The sequence below is a fragment of the Fukomys damarensis genome, unplaced genomic scaffold, assembly GCF_012274545.1.
Source record: "Fukomys damarensis isolate Sample0158 unplaced genomic scaffold, DMR_v1.0_HiC HiC_scaffold_27, whole genome shotgun sequence".
Lineage (NCBI taxonomy): Eukaryota > Metazoa > Chordata > Mammalia > Rodentia > Bathyergidae > Fukomys > Fukomys damarensis.
In genome coordinates, this window is record NW_022900939.1 from 39,580,212 (window position 1) to 39,593,836 (window position 13,625).

At 36.0% G+C, this 13,625-nt stretch overlaps 1 protein-coding gene across 40 annotated transcripts in view; it reads right to left on the reverse strand.

Moving 5' to 3' along the window:
* Rims1 (regulating synaptic membrane exocytosis 1) overlaps nt 1-13,625 on the reverse strand; it is a 176,110-nt gene that overhangs the window by 107,155 nt on the left and 55,330 nt on the right. For 25 of the 40 annotated variants that reach the window (XM_019206609.2, XM_033756712.1, XM_033756710.1 and 22 more), the window contains exons 8-15: nt 12,785-12,915; nt 12,199-12,370; nt 11,912-12,065; nt 10,818-10,889; nt 8,133-8,289; nt 7,314-7,439; nt 5,708-5,770; nt 728-817 (exon numbers count right to left, since the gene is read on the reverse strand). In XM_019206609.2, coding sequence (XP_019062154.2) covers nt 728-817; nt 5,708-5,770; nt 7,314-7,439; nt 8,133-8,289; nt 10,818-10,889; nt 11,912-12,065; nt 12,199-12,370; nt 12,785-12,915 — 965 coding nt within the window. The remainder of the gene's footprint in view (nt 1-727; nt 818-5,707; nt 5,771-7,313; nt 7,440-8,132; nt 8,290-10,817; nt 10,890-11,911; nt 12,066-12,198; nt 12,371-12,784; nt 12,916-13,625) is intronic. The other 15 variants (XM_033756727.1, XM_033756719.1, XM_033756718.1 and 12 more) reach the window with 2 other exon arrangements.

Below are 13,625 nucleotides of genomic sequence, written 5' to 3' on the forward strand. Positions count from 1 at the left end.
TGATTTACAGTAATACAACTACATATTTTTCTTTTCTTTGGGATTTGTAAAGAAGTTCCTCTCAGTGACTTCAAACCAAAAACACATAGCACTTACAACCAAATCTATCAATCAGAACTGAGTTTGCTCAAACAAAAGTACCATCACCATGGACAAATTAGATGCTTAAGATTAGAAGGCATAATGATTGAATGCATCTGAATAAATTCAGTTATTTATTCAAAATCTAACTTTATGGAAAACATAATATATGTCAAGGAGTATATTGAGTAAAAAGTGAATGTAGGTGCATAAGAAATATTTCATCTAAATAGCATCCCTCTTTTGAGTTTATGGGGGCTTCTTGTTACTAGTAGATCTAACAGGAAAGCGATCCTTCTCTTTCAATATCTCCCTAACTTTGTACCATTATCAGCATACTGAAGGTTCACTGAGTAGTATGTAAATCAAAGGGCTGAACAGCAACAAAAGGGGAAAAGCAGCAGCCTGAAGCAAATACAAAGTACATCACACCATTTGCAACAACATTCATAGAAATATGTGTGGGGTGCCTGGGTGTACCCACACCCACATATCTCTACACAGGCATGTGAAATAGGGGCAGATGTAGACAATCAGCCAAGTGAACATGAATGAGAATCGGTCAGACTCACATGAAACCAAACAAAAGATTGAAAAAAATTACTGGTACAAATGATAAGAAATTAAGAAAGTCTTTATTTTATACCTTTCTCGTTCTGGTGAATGCAAACTAGTATCTGGTCTCAAGCAGTTGGTACTAGCACTCCTAGCCCTGTCAAGGGAGGGCTGTAGTTCACTAGTGCCAGTGCATTGCATCCAGTGGTAGAAGAGAAAGACAGAGGAAACAAAGAAAGGAAGACCATGTTAGAGAGTAAAGCATAAAATAATGTCCTCTTTACATAAAATGCAGAATCACCATGATTCAGTTCATAAGGGTGTGAGAGAGCTGATAGATGGCAGCGCAAAATTTTGTTTAGAAAATGAAACTAAACAAAGATTATGCTTAAATTGCTTTGCATAATTTTTAGAAAAGGATCTCGCACTGAAATATGAAACTAAATCACACCTACTTATGAAAAAACTGGATACAGGCAGCACTGAAACAAAATGCCTAAAACTTCATTATCAAGAACAGATGCCACACCAAAACAAAATGAAGGACATCAGAGGAAAAATAATTCCACAGCTCAACTCTTTTGGTTCATGACACTGGACAAGGGCGGTGGAAAATGCCACTCCCGGATGGTCTTACCTAACCAACATTTGATCAGTGAATCTCAGTGCTCTTGTGTGAATGCATTCATGATGAAGGGGAATGTCCTGTCTAGTCACTGATTTGTTCTCTGTATGTGCAGGCAGAAGTGAGCTTTGCAAATTAAAATTATACACAAATAAAAAAGTAAGTTATCATAATAGCAACAAGACAAAAAAATAAATGACAAAGAAAACAACTAGAACTCTGACATTGAGTTAGGAGGTTTCATTTAAGAATTACTGTACAATAAAGCTTTATAATTTAAATAATTTTTAAATATCAGTAATTTAGTGTTTCCCACTGTATAATTTCACAGGATACTAATGCGTTATAAGAATATAAGTGTTCTGTTTTTATTAGACAAGGGATTAGGGGTTAGTCTCTATCTAAATTTCACTACCATGGCTCTTACCTGTAAATATTCCAGTGAGAGCCATTCTGCACTAAAGGCACCTTGGGTGGTAATGTTTTATAGTGACATAAAAGTTGTCTTGAATGTGATAACACAAACATATAGGGAACAGAAAAATATACAGAAGGCAAATTTTATTCAAATATTAAGAAAGTAGGCATTCTATAAAGCTAGGTTGATGGACCATTGGGTTTTTATTTTCTCAGAAAACTAATTATTTGAAGGCAAGATTAGAATAAAATATTAAATTATATATATCTGACTTCATAATAAATGCTCAAAATTATAATATAATTGCATTAAATAGTAAAACATCTGCTGCCCATATTCTGTGATATATTATTAACCAATATTTACATTTACTACTTAACACCTTATTTAATATTATGCTTCTTTTATGGAGGAAAACGACTCATAGCTAAAAGTACACATCAAATACTTTCCATAATTTGAGAATTAAATATGACTAAAGGAAGCTAATGCTTTAAAAACAGGCAAAGAGCTGATCAGCACTACAAGAAAACAAGTGGTCATGAACCTGGACTGCTGCAAAGAAAGAACAAAAATTCCAAGAACCAGTTGGCAAGGAATAAGTTCTTTCTGTTTACCAGTTTCTGGATTCACAGCCAACCATGGGTAAAATTCACCACTAGAAACTGGACAAGAGGGGCATTAGATGAAACCAAAATATGAGTTTTGAAATGTCAGATGGCAGAAACAAGGCAACTTCTTCTGAATTGCTTTAAAAATCTATCAGGGCTTCTGGATTGCCCTGGACACCATCAGGGGCAAAACGGATGTAGAAAAACAGATGATTTTTTGGTAATCTCATAATGTCTACAAGGGTAACTGCTAGTTATGAAAGCTCATCTCCACTTTAGTTTACACTACAGCACAATAAGGAAGGAAAGGAACAGACATTTATCAAGGATATACTAAATATACTCTTTTTAAACATAGGTATGATCATGGTCAAATCAAGGGAAATCTTTTACAGCTTTAGATAATCTAGAGGATATTTCAAGCACTCATGGAGGAAAAACTTTTATTAAAACTAAGGATTCAAACTGCTCTACAGTCTTCAACCTCTAGGTTGGGCGACTATCATTAGTGACAGGTTGCTATAAGACATTTCTAAGCAATTGCTGCAAAGTTGATTTTTCCAGAACATTCCAACATAGGTTAATAAATACATAAGTAAATACCTTGGGTTTGCCACTGAAAAATTCAAGTCAAGACCCTAAGCTTAGTTCTGCATCTACAAAATGAGGAAATAACTTCTACTTAACATGGGTGCTGTGGGGATGAAATGAAATAAAACACAGAAATGTACCCAGGGCATTTTCTATACACCACTTCCTGAGACGTGTTTAAAATGGTATTTGACAGTAAAGCTAAAGGCATTAACAATGAGTTTTATATCTTTGGTACATGACTTTAATATACTATGTATAATAAATATCCAGAGAGGGACTGAATTTACAGAGTTTCAAAAATTTACTTGTCACAAATTCTTTATTGGTGGATTATTACAACAAGGGCCAATTATATATTCTTTAAAAAACTAGTTAACTGGAAAATTTAAGTAATATGATTTGGAACCCTTGCTATTATTTATCAAATTTAACTCTCTAAAAAAACTTTCTTACCATTTTTTCATCTGTAAAATAAGATAATATTCCTATCATAAATTACTGTCAGGAATTTGAGATAAAATATATCAAATCCTTAACACTGGGTTGGGTACTTAATAAAAGAAATTTTCCTTGTATTTATTGTAGGGTAGTAAATCCTCAGATTTTATGTTTAAAAAGAATATGATATTTTTGATAGCTCTGGCTAAGACTTCATTCATAAAAAGTTATATTGATAATAAATTACTATACTATACAGTGGTACCTCAGTTCATGAACTTAATTTGTTGCACGATTTTTGAAAAGATGGCCACATCTGTGTTTGTGCAGAAAGACGGACGTGGTCACTCTTGTCATGTGACTTAGAGTTTGCAAACAAAAGCAAAATTTGGCCAAACTATTTTGTATTCAAAACAAGTTGTTCACAAACAAAGGCATTTGTAAACTGAGGCACCACTGTATATAAAATCAAACTACATTACTGATGTCCTAAAAAGCTATGGTTATTTATGTGATCATATTTTAGTATATAGTCCATTAAAAACACAGGTTAAATGTTTTTCTTAAAACACAGGCACAAACACAGCACTGGCTACATCTATACAGAGAGAAGTATACACCATTAAATTCACATTTACATTTTCTCTGTCTCCTTAGTTTTAGCGTTATGCACTTCAGAATGACAGGGAAGTTTTTGAAAATTCAAAAATGAAATTTTTGGGAAGTTAGGTCAGTGGTGCTGCTGCCTGCCTCACAAGCACAAGGACCCAAGTTTGATCCCCGGCACCAAGACAATAAAACAAAAATGAAATGATAGTTGATGTGACTACAGTTGTAATAAAAATACAATTAGCAATTGTTGAGGAATCACTTAAGTGAGACACACTTACTGCTACCATAAAAATATTAGGAAAGAAGGGGAAGGAGATGTAAATGGCACACATTTTTGGACTTACACAATTTGGTTACTTCTAATCTACATCCTATCTTTTTTGTTACAGGGCTAGATCTGTCCAGCTGAAGATTCATCTATTTGTATATTATATCTGTATATAACTCTGACTGTTATCCTAAATGAGGACATGTAAATTCAACATACCATTTCTATTAAACAGATAAAATATATGGAGTTCATAATTATTAGCAAAGCATTAATCTTATGAATCAGATTGTAGGATATGATGCAAGTATTAGTAATATCATCCTGATATTTCACATATATAAATTCAGGATAAGGACAAGAAAGAAAATATCTTGAGTTAAGTGCATTTAGACCACTGCTGTGAATACTGTGGACACACAATGGGTGTCAGACACAGACCAGGTACCTTAATAAATAGAATTTGTGAATATCTGTGTTTTTTTTCTTTTCACAGACCAGGTATGTTGATAAATACTAAGTTTGAATTTTTCTGTTTTTTTTTTCTTCCCACAGGTGTAGCCACATCAAGAAAGTCAGGAGAAAACACCTACAATTAGCAAACCATTCTGATTTAAAAATTATTTGTGTAGAAGAACAACTAGTCATAGCCTGGACTGCTTAATATTATCAGAAATTTGAGGTGATTTTTATAATATTATAGTTTTTCCTCAGTTGTCAAGCAGAATTAGTATTTCCTCACTTTTTACTATGGCGTTCCAAATAAACAGGGCAACAGTTATCAGTAGGACAATCACAGACATATAAATAGGTAAAACAATTCTGAAATTCAAGACATAATGAGACTAATACAAAGTAGTAAGGTTTATGCTCCAGTATAAAGGGGGCTGTTATATAATATCTCTCCTAATCACTAAGGAGGTTGTCTTACTGTTATGTGACATTTCTGGGCTGGACAGGGTCAAATTAACAGGTCAAACATCCACATTCTTTATAAAAAATGAAGCTAAAGTTCAATCATTAAAAATGAACTAATAAAGATTTTAATAGATGCAAACAGAAGATAAACAAAGAGTCCAAAAGGAAATTAAAAAGGTGAACACAAAAAAGTGACATGAAAACAGTAATACGGCCATGCAGAGAAGCCCAGAACTCTCGTGTGACTAGACAGGCATGTGTGTGCACGGGGCAGGGCAAGGTACCCACAACAGTGAGCACCTAGAATTTTGTTTGCAGAAACTGGTTCTTCAGTTTTATGAAAACAGTTCCACAGAGGGTCAACAGTTGGGATCTCTCGATATCCAAGTGGCAAAGCAGCCGGCTTGGATTAGAATCGAAACATATTTGAGGACTTAATCATAACATCCATGTAAAACAAAATAATTTTCAATGCTTGGGAAATTAATTTTACCTGTTTGCACTAATACCACTAAGGGAGAGATGGAGAATAGTAGGATGGAAAGAGTCATCACACACAGCCACCATCACCAAATCCCTGTATTTACCTGGTAGTATGCAGGCACTCTGCACTTCGTCCTCGTTTTGCTCTGGGCAGCATAAGAAGCTCACTGCACAGACAGGATGGGTGGTGAGTGAGACAGATAAATCATGAGGCATCGAATGACATGGGTTATGCCAATGGTGTGCCAATGAGAACAAGAAAGGGAAGAAACCAGATTGTCTGCACTAGCATCTTTGCTTGAGAGGTTAAACAAAAATAAACATGGCAGCATTTTAAAAATCTAAACATTAAAATACAAACATTATGGTGGAAAACCTAGTTGTTGCTGATTTGCTACTGTGCTTCAAAATGATCTCATAGAATATAAAAATAAACACAGACCCTTCCCAAAATAAGACACAGAAATATATTTACAAGTATAGACATCTGAGTATTTAAAACAGAAATTTGGCCTTTCTGATACTAATGGGAACCCTAAAAGTTTTTATTTATTGATTTATTTTTTAGCGATGGAAAACATGGCAGTTTTCTTGGCTTTCACAGAAACTGAAAGGGCAGTTATCACATTGTGTTCTTTCTCAACCAATGAGAAACACATCTGATCAGAATTTTTATTTTAAATCTGATATTATTTTCTGTATCCAAATTATTTTCACTGTATTGACTGCCTTGGTCAAGTAGTCCTTTGTCCTCCCTCCTCAAAGGAATGCTAATGAAGTGACCCTGGGTCAGCCCCTAGTCCTCCAAACAGGGCCCTGGCCCTGCATCCACTGGAACTCCCTTCCCCAAACTCACGGCACCGCTTCCCACAACAGGGTGACGTGTGGGTAGGAAGCTCCCTTAGCCCTTGCGTCCTTGACGCCAAAAATCATTCAGCACCACCACTGGTGCCCAAATGCTCACTGGAAGTTCTCCATTTCGAAAAGTAAGAAGAGAATCTTTAAGAAGGTGGGTATTATAAAACTTGGAGTCAGACCCTGATTAGATTAGTAACACAGACACTGTACGTGAAGACTTGAAAAAGAAAATCTGTAGGCACGTAGTATATCAGACTAATAATGGAGAGTTATAGTAACTGTTCCCATGAAATATTAACAAGTGCAGAACTAAATTTAAGTACATATCCATATAAACAGAACCCATGTTAGTATATTATAGTTTACAAACATTTATTAAAAAAGTATAAAAAAGAGATATTAACAAAAACGGTATTGAAGTTCTCACTGGCAACTTGCAATATTAACTGCCTTTCAGATGAACTATAGCCAAATTTTCTGAGTTACATATAACATAATTTTCATAATTACAAAAACGGCATTCCAAGCAATGTGGCCCATAAAAGATGAATGTTTGAAAATGGCACATGTAGGTTCACTTTTATTTAAGTCAGCATCTAAGTCAACAACATGCTGTACCTTTACAACTGACTAAACAAAGTCTGACTTACGAAAAAAAAAAAAACATAAAAACATTGGCCAAATATCTCCTGCAGCTGCATTTCTGTAAAATATTTAGTAACTGTTTCTGAGAGAAGTTGAATTTTGGATGATAAATTAGTTTTTTTCATGTACTATGGAACAATATTTTTATATATTAAAAAAGAATAAAGAAAAATGTCCTTATGTTGGTATCATAATTTGGACAAGTACCTGTCTTGTTCTGATAGATACTGACTATCCACATCTCTGGATCTGTGTTCAGCTGGACTTCGGGAGGCATCATGGTGTCTAGTTGGAGAACGTGACCTTCTTGTTGGATGAATTTCATCTAAGCTCCTGAAATGAATGCAAAAATTCCTGGGTCAAAATGTTTTATCCTCTCCAAAGAGGTAGACAGGCTAAGGAGAAGGAATTGAAAGTAACTGGCAATCATGTGATGTGGCTTAAAAAGTGTTATCACACCAAAACCTATTTTAATCAGTGAGGAAAGATTGTTTATTCCCCACGTTTCCTGTTTTGCATTTCTGCAAGCTTCTCTTGCATACTTGATGCAAGGACCATGATTTTCATGAAGATTATTATTTCAGGGTAAGATTCAAAAGAGTAGTATCATACATGCTTTATTTACTTTTCTGTGGATTTAAAGTGCTTCTAAAAGATAATAACAGAGCCCTTAAAAATATATCCTGGCCCTTTATCTCATCCTCTTTGCCACTTCACTCCATAATTTTGATTCCATTACTCTTCAATTTAACCTATTTGAGAAAGAAAACATGCACATACAAGGCAGTAACTCAAACGCTATGCTGGGGACACAGACTTCGTACACTCTCTGCGGAATTTATTAAGATTAAAGAGTAGGGATTGTAGGATAAAGAATAAATCATTTTGCCTACAAATAATTCTGAAAAAAAAAAACTAAACACCTGACTGAGCAAAGACTATTTCATTTCAGGAAGGCTCGGAGCAGTTTCCATGGCATTGCACTGGAAGGCAGTGTAGAGAAGGAGAGCCCCTCTGGGTGCCTACCTCTGTAAGGGCACATTTGGTAAACGAGAGCGCGGCCGGGCCTGATCATCGCCGCGATGAGGAGACACAGAGCGGGAGCGGTGATGTGTTGTTCTTTGCTGTTCCGGCACAGTTAATGTTGTGGATTTACTTTCTCTAGCACTAGACCTATAACCCACTGGCAAGAGAATACACACGAAAATGTCAGTCTTCTTCTATAGTGCAAACATTAATGTGGAGAAGTGAAAGGATATGAAATGTAGCCATCACCTAGTAAAATCAAACGCCACACAGTCAGCATTACTGGAATTATTGTCAGAAACAGAAAATACAAACACACAGGATGTAACATGCATGTGCATAAGAACACACTGCAGTTTAGCTCAAATCTACCATGGACAAACTGAGCATGCACAGGACAAGTGATGCCCCACACATCATGATGAGCTGAAATACCATTTTAATGCAAAGAATGAAATGACTTTGGCAATGTGAATCAAGCACTTGTTGGAGATCTATAGTTAATACACAAGTCAATGCTTAGAAACTCAATGCCTCTTTAGAATTAACTGTGTTCTTTACATGAGATTTTCCATCTAAAACTTTGATTTTTATTACCAATGGGTTACTAATTAGAAAATAAAAATATATCAATTTAAAGCAAATAAAAATACCATGACAATTTTAATAATTTTAATGCATGGTATTTATGAATTTACTTCATTTTAACCTCCTCCCATTTTACCAATGCCTCTTCTTTCCTGTTTATTTAAAATGTTACTGTGTGACTTGCTATACTGTATCTGCCACCTATATCTTTAGAAGCTACCATACATCCAGAGTAGATCAACAAAGAGCGTTTGAAAATAGGAATTGCATAACTGCCACTATTAATTCACAAGCATTTGATTGTCAAGAGTTTGTTATATCTGATGGCTTTCCTACCAGAAATAATCTAATTCCTACTTGACTATGACAATAGATTTAAATGTACAATCATGTTTACTTTTTCAGTTTCATAGAGCAACAATTATTATATTTTGTGTGATGGTTTCTGTCAAGAATATGCAAGATTTTGGTGGTCCCTTAAGAAAGCAAATAGAAAATGTTATCCACTATTACTCAAAACATTCATTAATACTCTGATATCAGAGTAGTATCCAAGGAAGCAGATGGGCAGGACACTAGGTCTATTGTGTAATAATATTTGCTATTTTCAGACACAATTACATACCAAATTTTCTCTAAATTAGGGAGCAAATGAAGCCTGAGTTTTGAGAATTTTCCAGTTTTCTCCCACGTTTAATGAAGTTGTAGTAAACTCAGACACTACTGGGGAATCTATCAATTTTACCAACCTCCACTGAATGCCTTCAATGCTCATTTGAGAAATGACAGAATTCAGGGATATATGTCAATACTGTTTGAATGAACTGCCTATAATAGTTCACATCTTCCAGGATGTCTCTTTAGTTAATCTCTACTTGAGTACTTACTTTTATTAGTAGATCACGGAAATGGTATAGGGTCAGGGTCAAGACAGTAAGCCATTACTGCATGACTCTGCACACACTGCTGACAAAAGTCAGACAGGGAATATAAATTTGAAACTATAGCATCACAAAATACTACTAAATTATACAATAGCAAATGAGATTTGGGGCCGGGGATTTAGCTCAGTGGTTCCACCACCAGACTCACAAGCACAAGGACCCGAGTTTGATCCCCGGTACCAAAAACAAAAAGAGAGAGATATTTTTGACCCCAAATGAATAGTAAAACTTCTACAGCATTTTTTTTTAACTGTAAAATACACACACAAACACACAGTCTAAGAATGACTGCTGGTGAACACATCACAAAAGTTTTAACAGTTACAGTCATGCCACATGCAATTCTAAACCTTGGCAGGCACATTTCTGAGTATACTTTGTGGAACACTGTCGGGGCCCAGTCATGGCCCACGGGAGTTTACATTTGGAAAATAACTTCTTCCTGTATAATTAAGGCATCAGCATTTGCTACTCTTCAAGGAAACTGTTAAGCTTGTTTTGACTCTTTCACCCTGACCTAACAGGAAGCTCATTAGCTGAAGATCTGATGTTATCTGTAAGAGTCAGGAAATCCGGTCTTTGAAAAACAATGACTTGGTGTTTTTTGTTGTTGTGTGCCCTTAAAAGCTTCCTGTTGCTGTGAACCTATAAAAGAAGCTGTTTCTGTGAAATAAACCAGAGTTCTCTTCGTCTCCGCTCAGGCTGGAGTGTTCTTTCCTTTCTCAACTCTCACTCCCCGACTCAGGCATGTTCGTGTTGTGATGGCTGGACCGCCACAGAACACGACATTCTTTCCCAAAATTAAAGAAGAAAAAAAATCACAGAAGTCCAACATAAAACACAAGAAAACAGCATCTGTGTAATAACGTAAGCCATATCCTTTCAATTATGCTTAGAGGGATGTGAACTACACGACTCCTTCTGCCTAACTCGTCATGCTTGAGTCAGAACCTGATGAAATTAAAGAATGTGGGATGATAATTAACAGAAATGAGCCCCCTCTGAAGTTTCCTAGCAAGCTCAAGTACAAGTCACCATGAGACAGTATAATCTGGTTTTTCCGCACTACAGATCTCCAGCTCCACCCGATGGAGAAGCAGCCGGAGGCTGACGAGGACAGGCAGAGCAGCAGACCTGCTGTATGCCCACACACCTGGGGGGACCACTCCAATGCCATCGTCGACCTCGTAATCCGAGATGTCACTGTCACTGATCCGCTGAGACCCTGCACAAGAGGACAGGCATGAGACACCTTTGGTCTGGTCAGCTTATGACATGCAAAGGACATGGTTAGTTTGTTGTTAAGAAGCCAATCACATGGCTACTTTTGAACGAGTAATAACACCAAGCCAATCTCTAAAAAGGGTAAGCATTTCTTCTCTAAGGAAAATGTTTTCTCACAATTTCCTCCTTACACCATTACACTGAGAATGTATGAGAGGAAGGGGGCTTTTAAGAGTAAGAATCTGACATTTCCAATTATTCTTTAATGAAAATTCTGCACAGCAGACCCACTGCCTGCCAAACACCTGAGTGCCTGGCCAGGAAGCGGGGCTGAGGCCTCTGCTGGCTGCAGCTCTTGAGCCCAACTACTGAAAGGGCAATGGGGCCCTTTTCAACACGTTTATGGTGAGCGTCCAGCACGAGCCAATACACTGCATTCAACACTCACGGCGAGGAAACTATCAACCAGGGAGACACTAACACGAAACCTTCAATGACATGGAAAAACCCTGGCTCCAGATCACCAAAACTGGACTTTACATCCCGGTTGTTAACCACAGATTTACTCAAAACTCACAAATCAGTGGAAGTCTACAGAATATAATTGTTCTGGATTATCAGGTGATTAACAGGAAGCTCATTTTGCTTTCAAAAATGTATTTCTTATAAATAACATAAAAACAACCACAAACTCTAAAATTTTGAACTTACGTGCAACAACCCGGTAGTAGTGACAAAAAGTACTCCGACAATCAACTGATTCACAACTCAAAGAGCCTTGAGGAAGAACTATAATTCAGAGCTTTTTTTTTTAGTTTTCAGCTCTGAATTTAGCCTAATACGCTACATATATTATTTTACTGTGAAAATATAGAAAAGTTTTGCTGTGTTTCTTTACGTAAACACTTTTGCAATAGTTTCTTTCTCTAATAAAACATTTGAAAAAGTATCTCGAATGCTACAGCCTAGTTAGATCATTACAACATAATGACTTGCTGGTTAAGTGGAAAGGTTTCCACCTACTTTGTAGCTTTTTGCTAGAGCTATCTCCATGAATGTGTCGCCGTGGCAGGAAAGGTGACGGGTGAGGCAGAGGTAGTGAAGATTCATCATGTGTCTGAAGTTTATACCAGTGGGGTTCGTCATCCAAAAGTGCTGTCTCCAACTCTATGAGGATCTGAAAGAGTGGTTTTCAAATGAAATCAAGCACCTTGAACCAAACACAATTCAAAAGTAATGATCTCTATTAATATGTATCTCAAAATAAATCTCACGAAATGTTTGGCTTGAATGGTTACAATATACATCACCTCTCCAAGAAATTCACTTTCTTCTTCTTGCACTCTTGGTTGATCCCACACAGTTATTTCTAACATTCGCTCTCTAAAATCTCTACGATGTACATGCGAATACACAAAAGTTTGATTCCATTTTGGTTCTAGTACTTTCTTTACTGTCTTGGTTCTCCTTTTACTCTTATCACTGAAAAATAAAGTGTTTTATAAACAAGTAAGCAAAAAGAAGAATATACTGCCATCTACTGGAGTCACATGTAATACTGCCACTAGCATTTTTGCTATTTTTAATTTATAAACTAAAAATCTGAAAAGGCCACGGAGTTTAATTCTATTCCAATTCCTATAACCAAGTAAGCAGTAACTGTGACAGACAGATACACAACATTACATTCTAAATGCTGTGCTGCTATCAAGAACTGATGTATGTATACAATAGTAATGGACATAATTAAAATGGGAAGATTATTTTCAAATAAACAAAAGGCTTAGAGAGATTTTTTTTTCCCTCAAATAAGTATTATGCTAGAAACAACACCTCAAGAGAGGAAATTCTACTTTGTCCATCAGAACAGAGTCTAGCAATTAAAAAACTGACTACCTTCTGTCTGGGAGAAAATACATTTTTACATAGGGATTCCTGGGGCGTCCGTCTACTCTGCAGGGTAGATCTGTTGCTTGCAGGACATTTACAATCAGCTGGTGCCCCACTTTATCATACCACAGCTTCACCTAGGGCGGATGCAGAACAGAGTCGTTATTTACAAAGTCCTGAAGTATTACAATCATTACATAAAATAGTGTGAAAATTACATTTCAGATTACAACATAATGGAATTGCAGATATTACTTCTAAAAAGGATACAAATGAAGGAATAATCACTTAAGATTAACTTTTCTCTGTAATCACTTTAAATATGATTTAAACAATTGGTCTTCTTATGCTATAAAACTGAAACTAATTAAAAAGCACACAGGGAAGAAGGGAATACTGAAGTCACTGTCCTCTTTAAAAGATAAATGCAAAAGTTTAGTTGACTGCAAGTGTCTTGATCATAGGGTGGTTAAATACAATTTCTAGTGCCACAGTAGTGGAAGTATGTTTCTATAATAAGATATAATAAATGGGAAGAGATCAAGAAACATATTTACTACAGGTTTGTTGGATACCCAGCCCCATTAAATGCCTGGAGTTTTTTCTCATTTAAGTTTTATGATTAAACTATTACAGGCTAACTTTCATAAGAAGAAACAAAGGAGGGCTCAATACATATTATTCATTCAAACCTCATGGAGACCAAATACAATTCCCACTAACAAATATGTCACGACAGACTAAAGAAAAATGGGGCATTAGCATGCTGACATACTGTTGTCAAAGTCCTCAGAATCACATTAGCAGTCAGAGCAGTAGTTGTTCAATTTAACTAACAATGAAATAG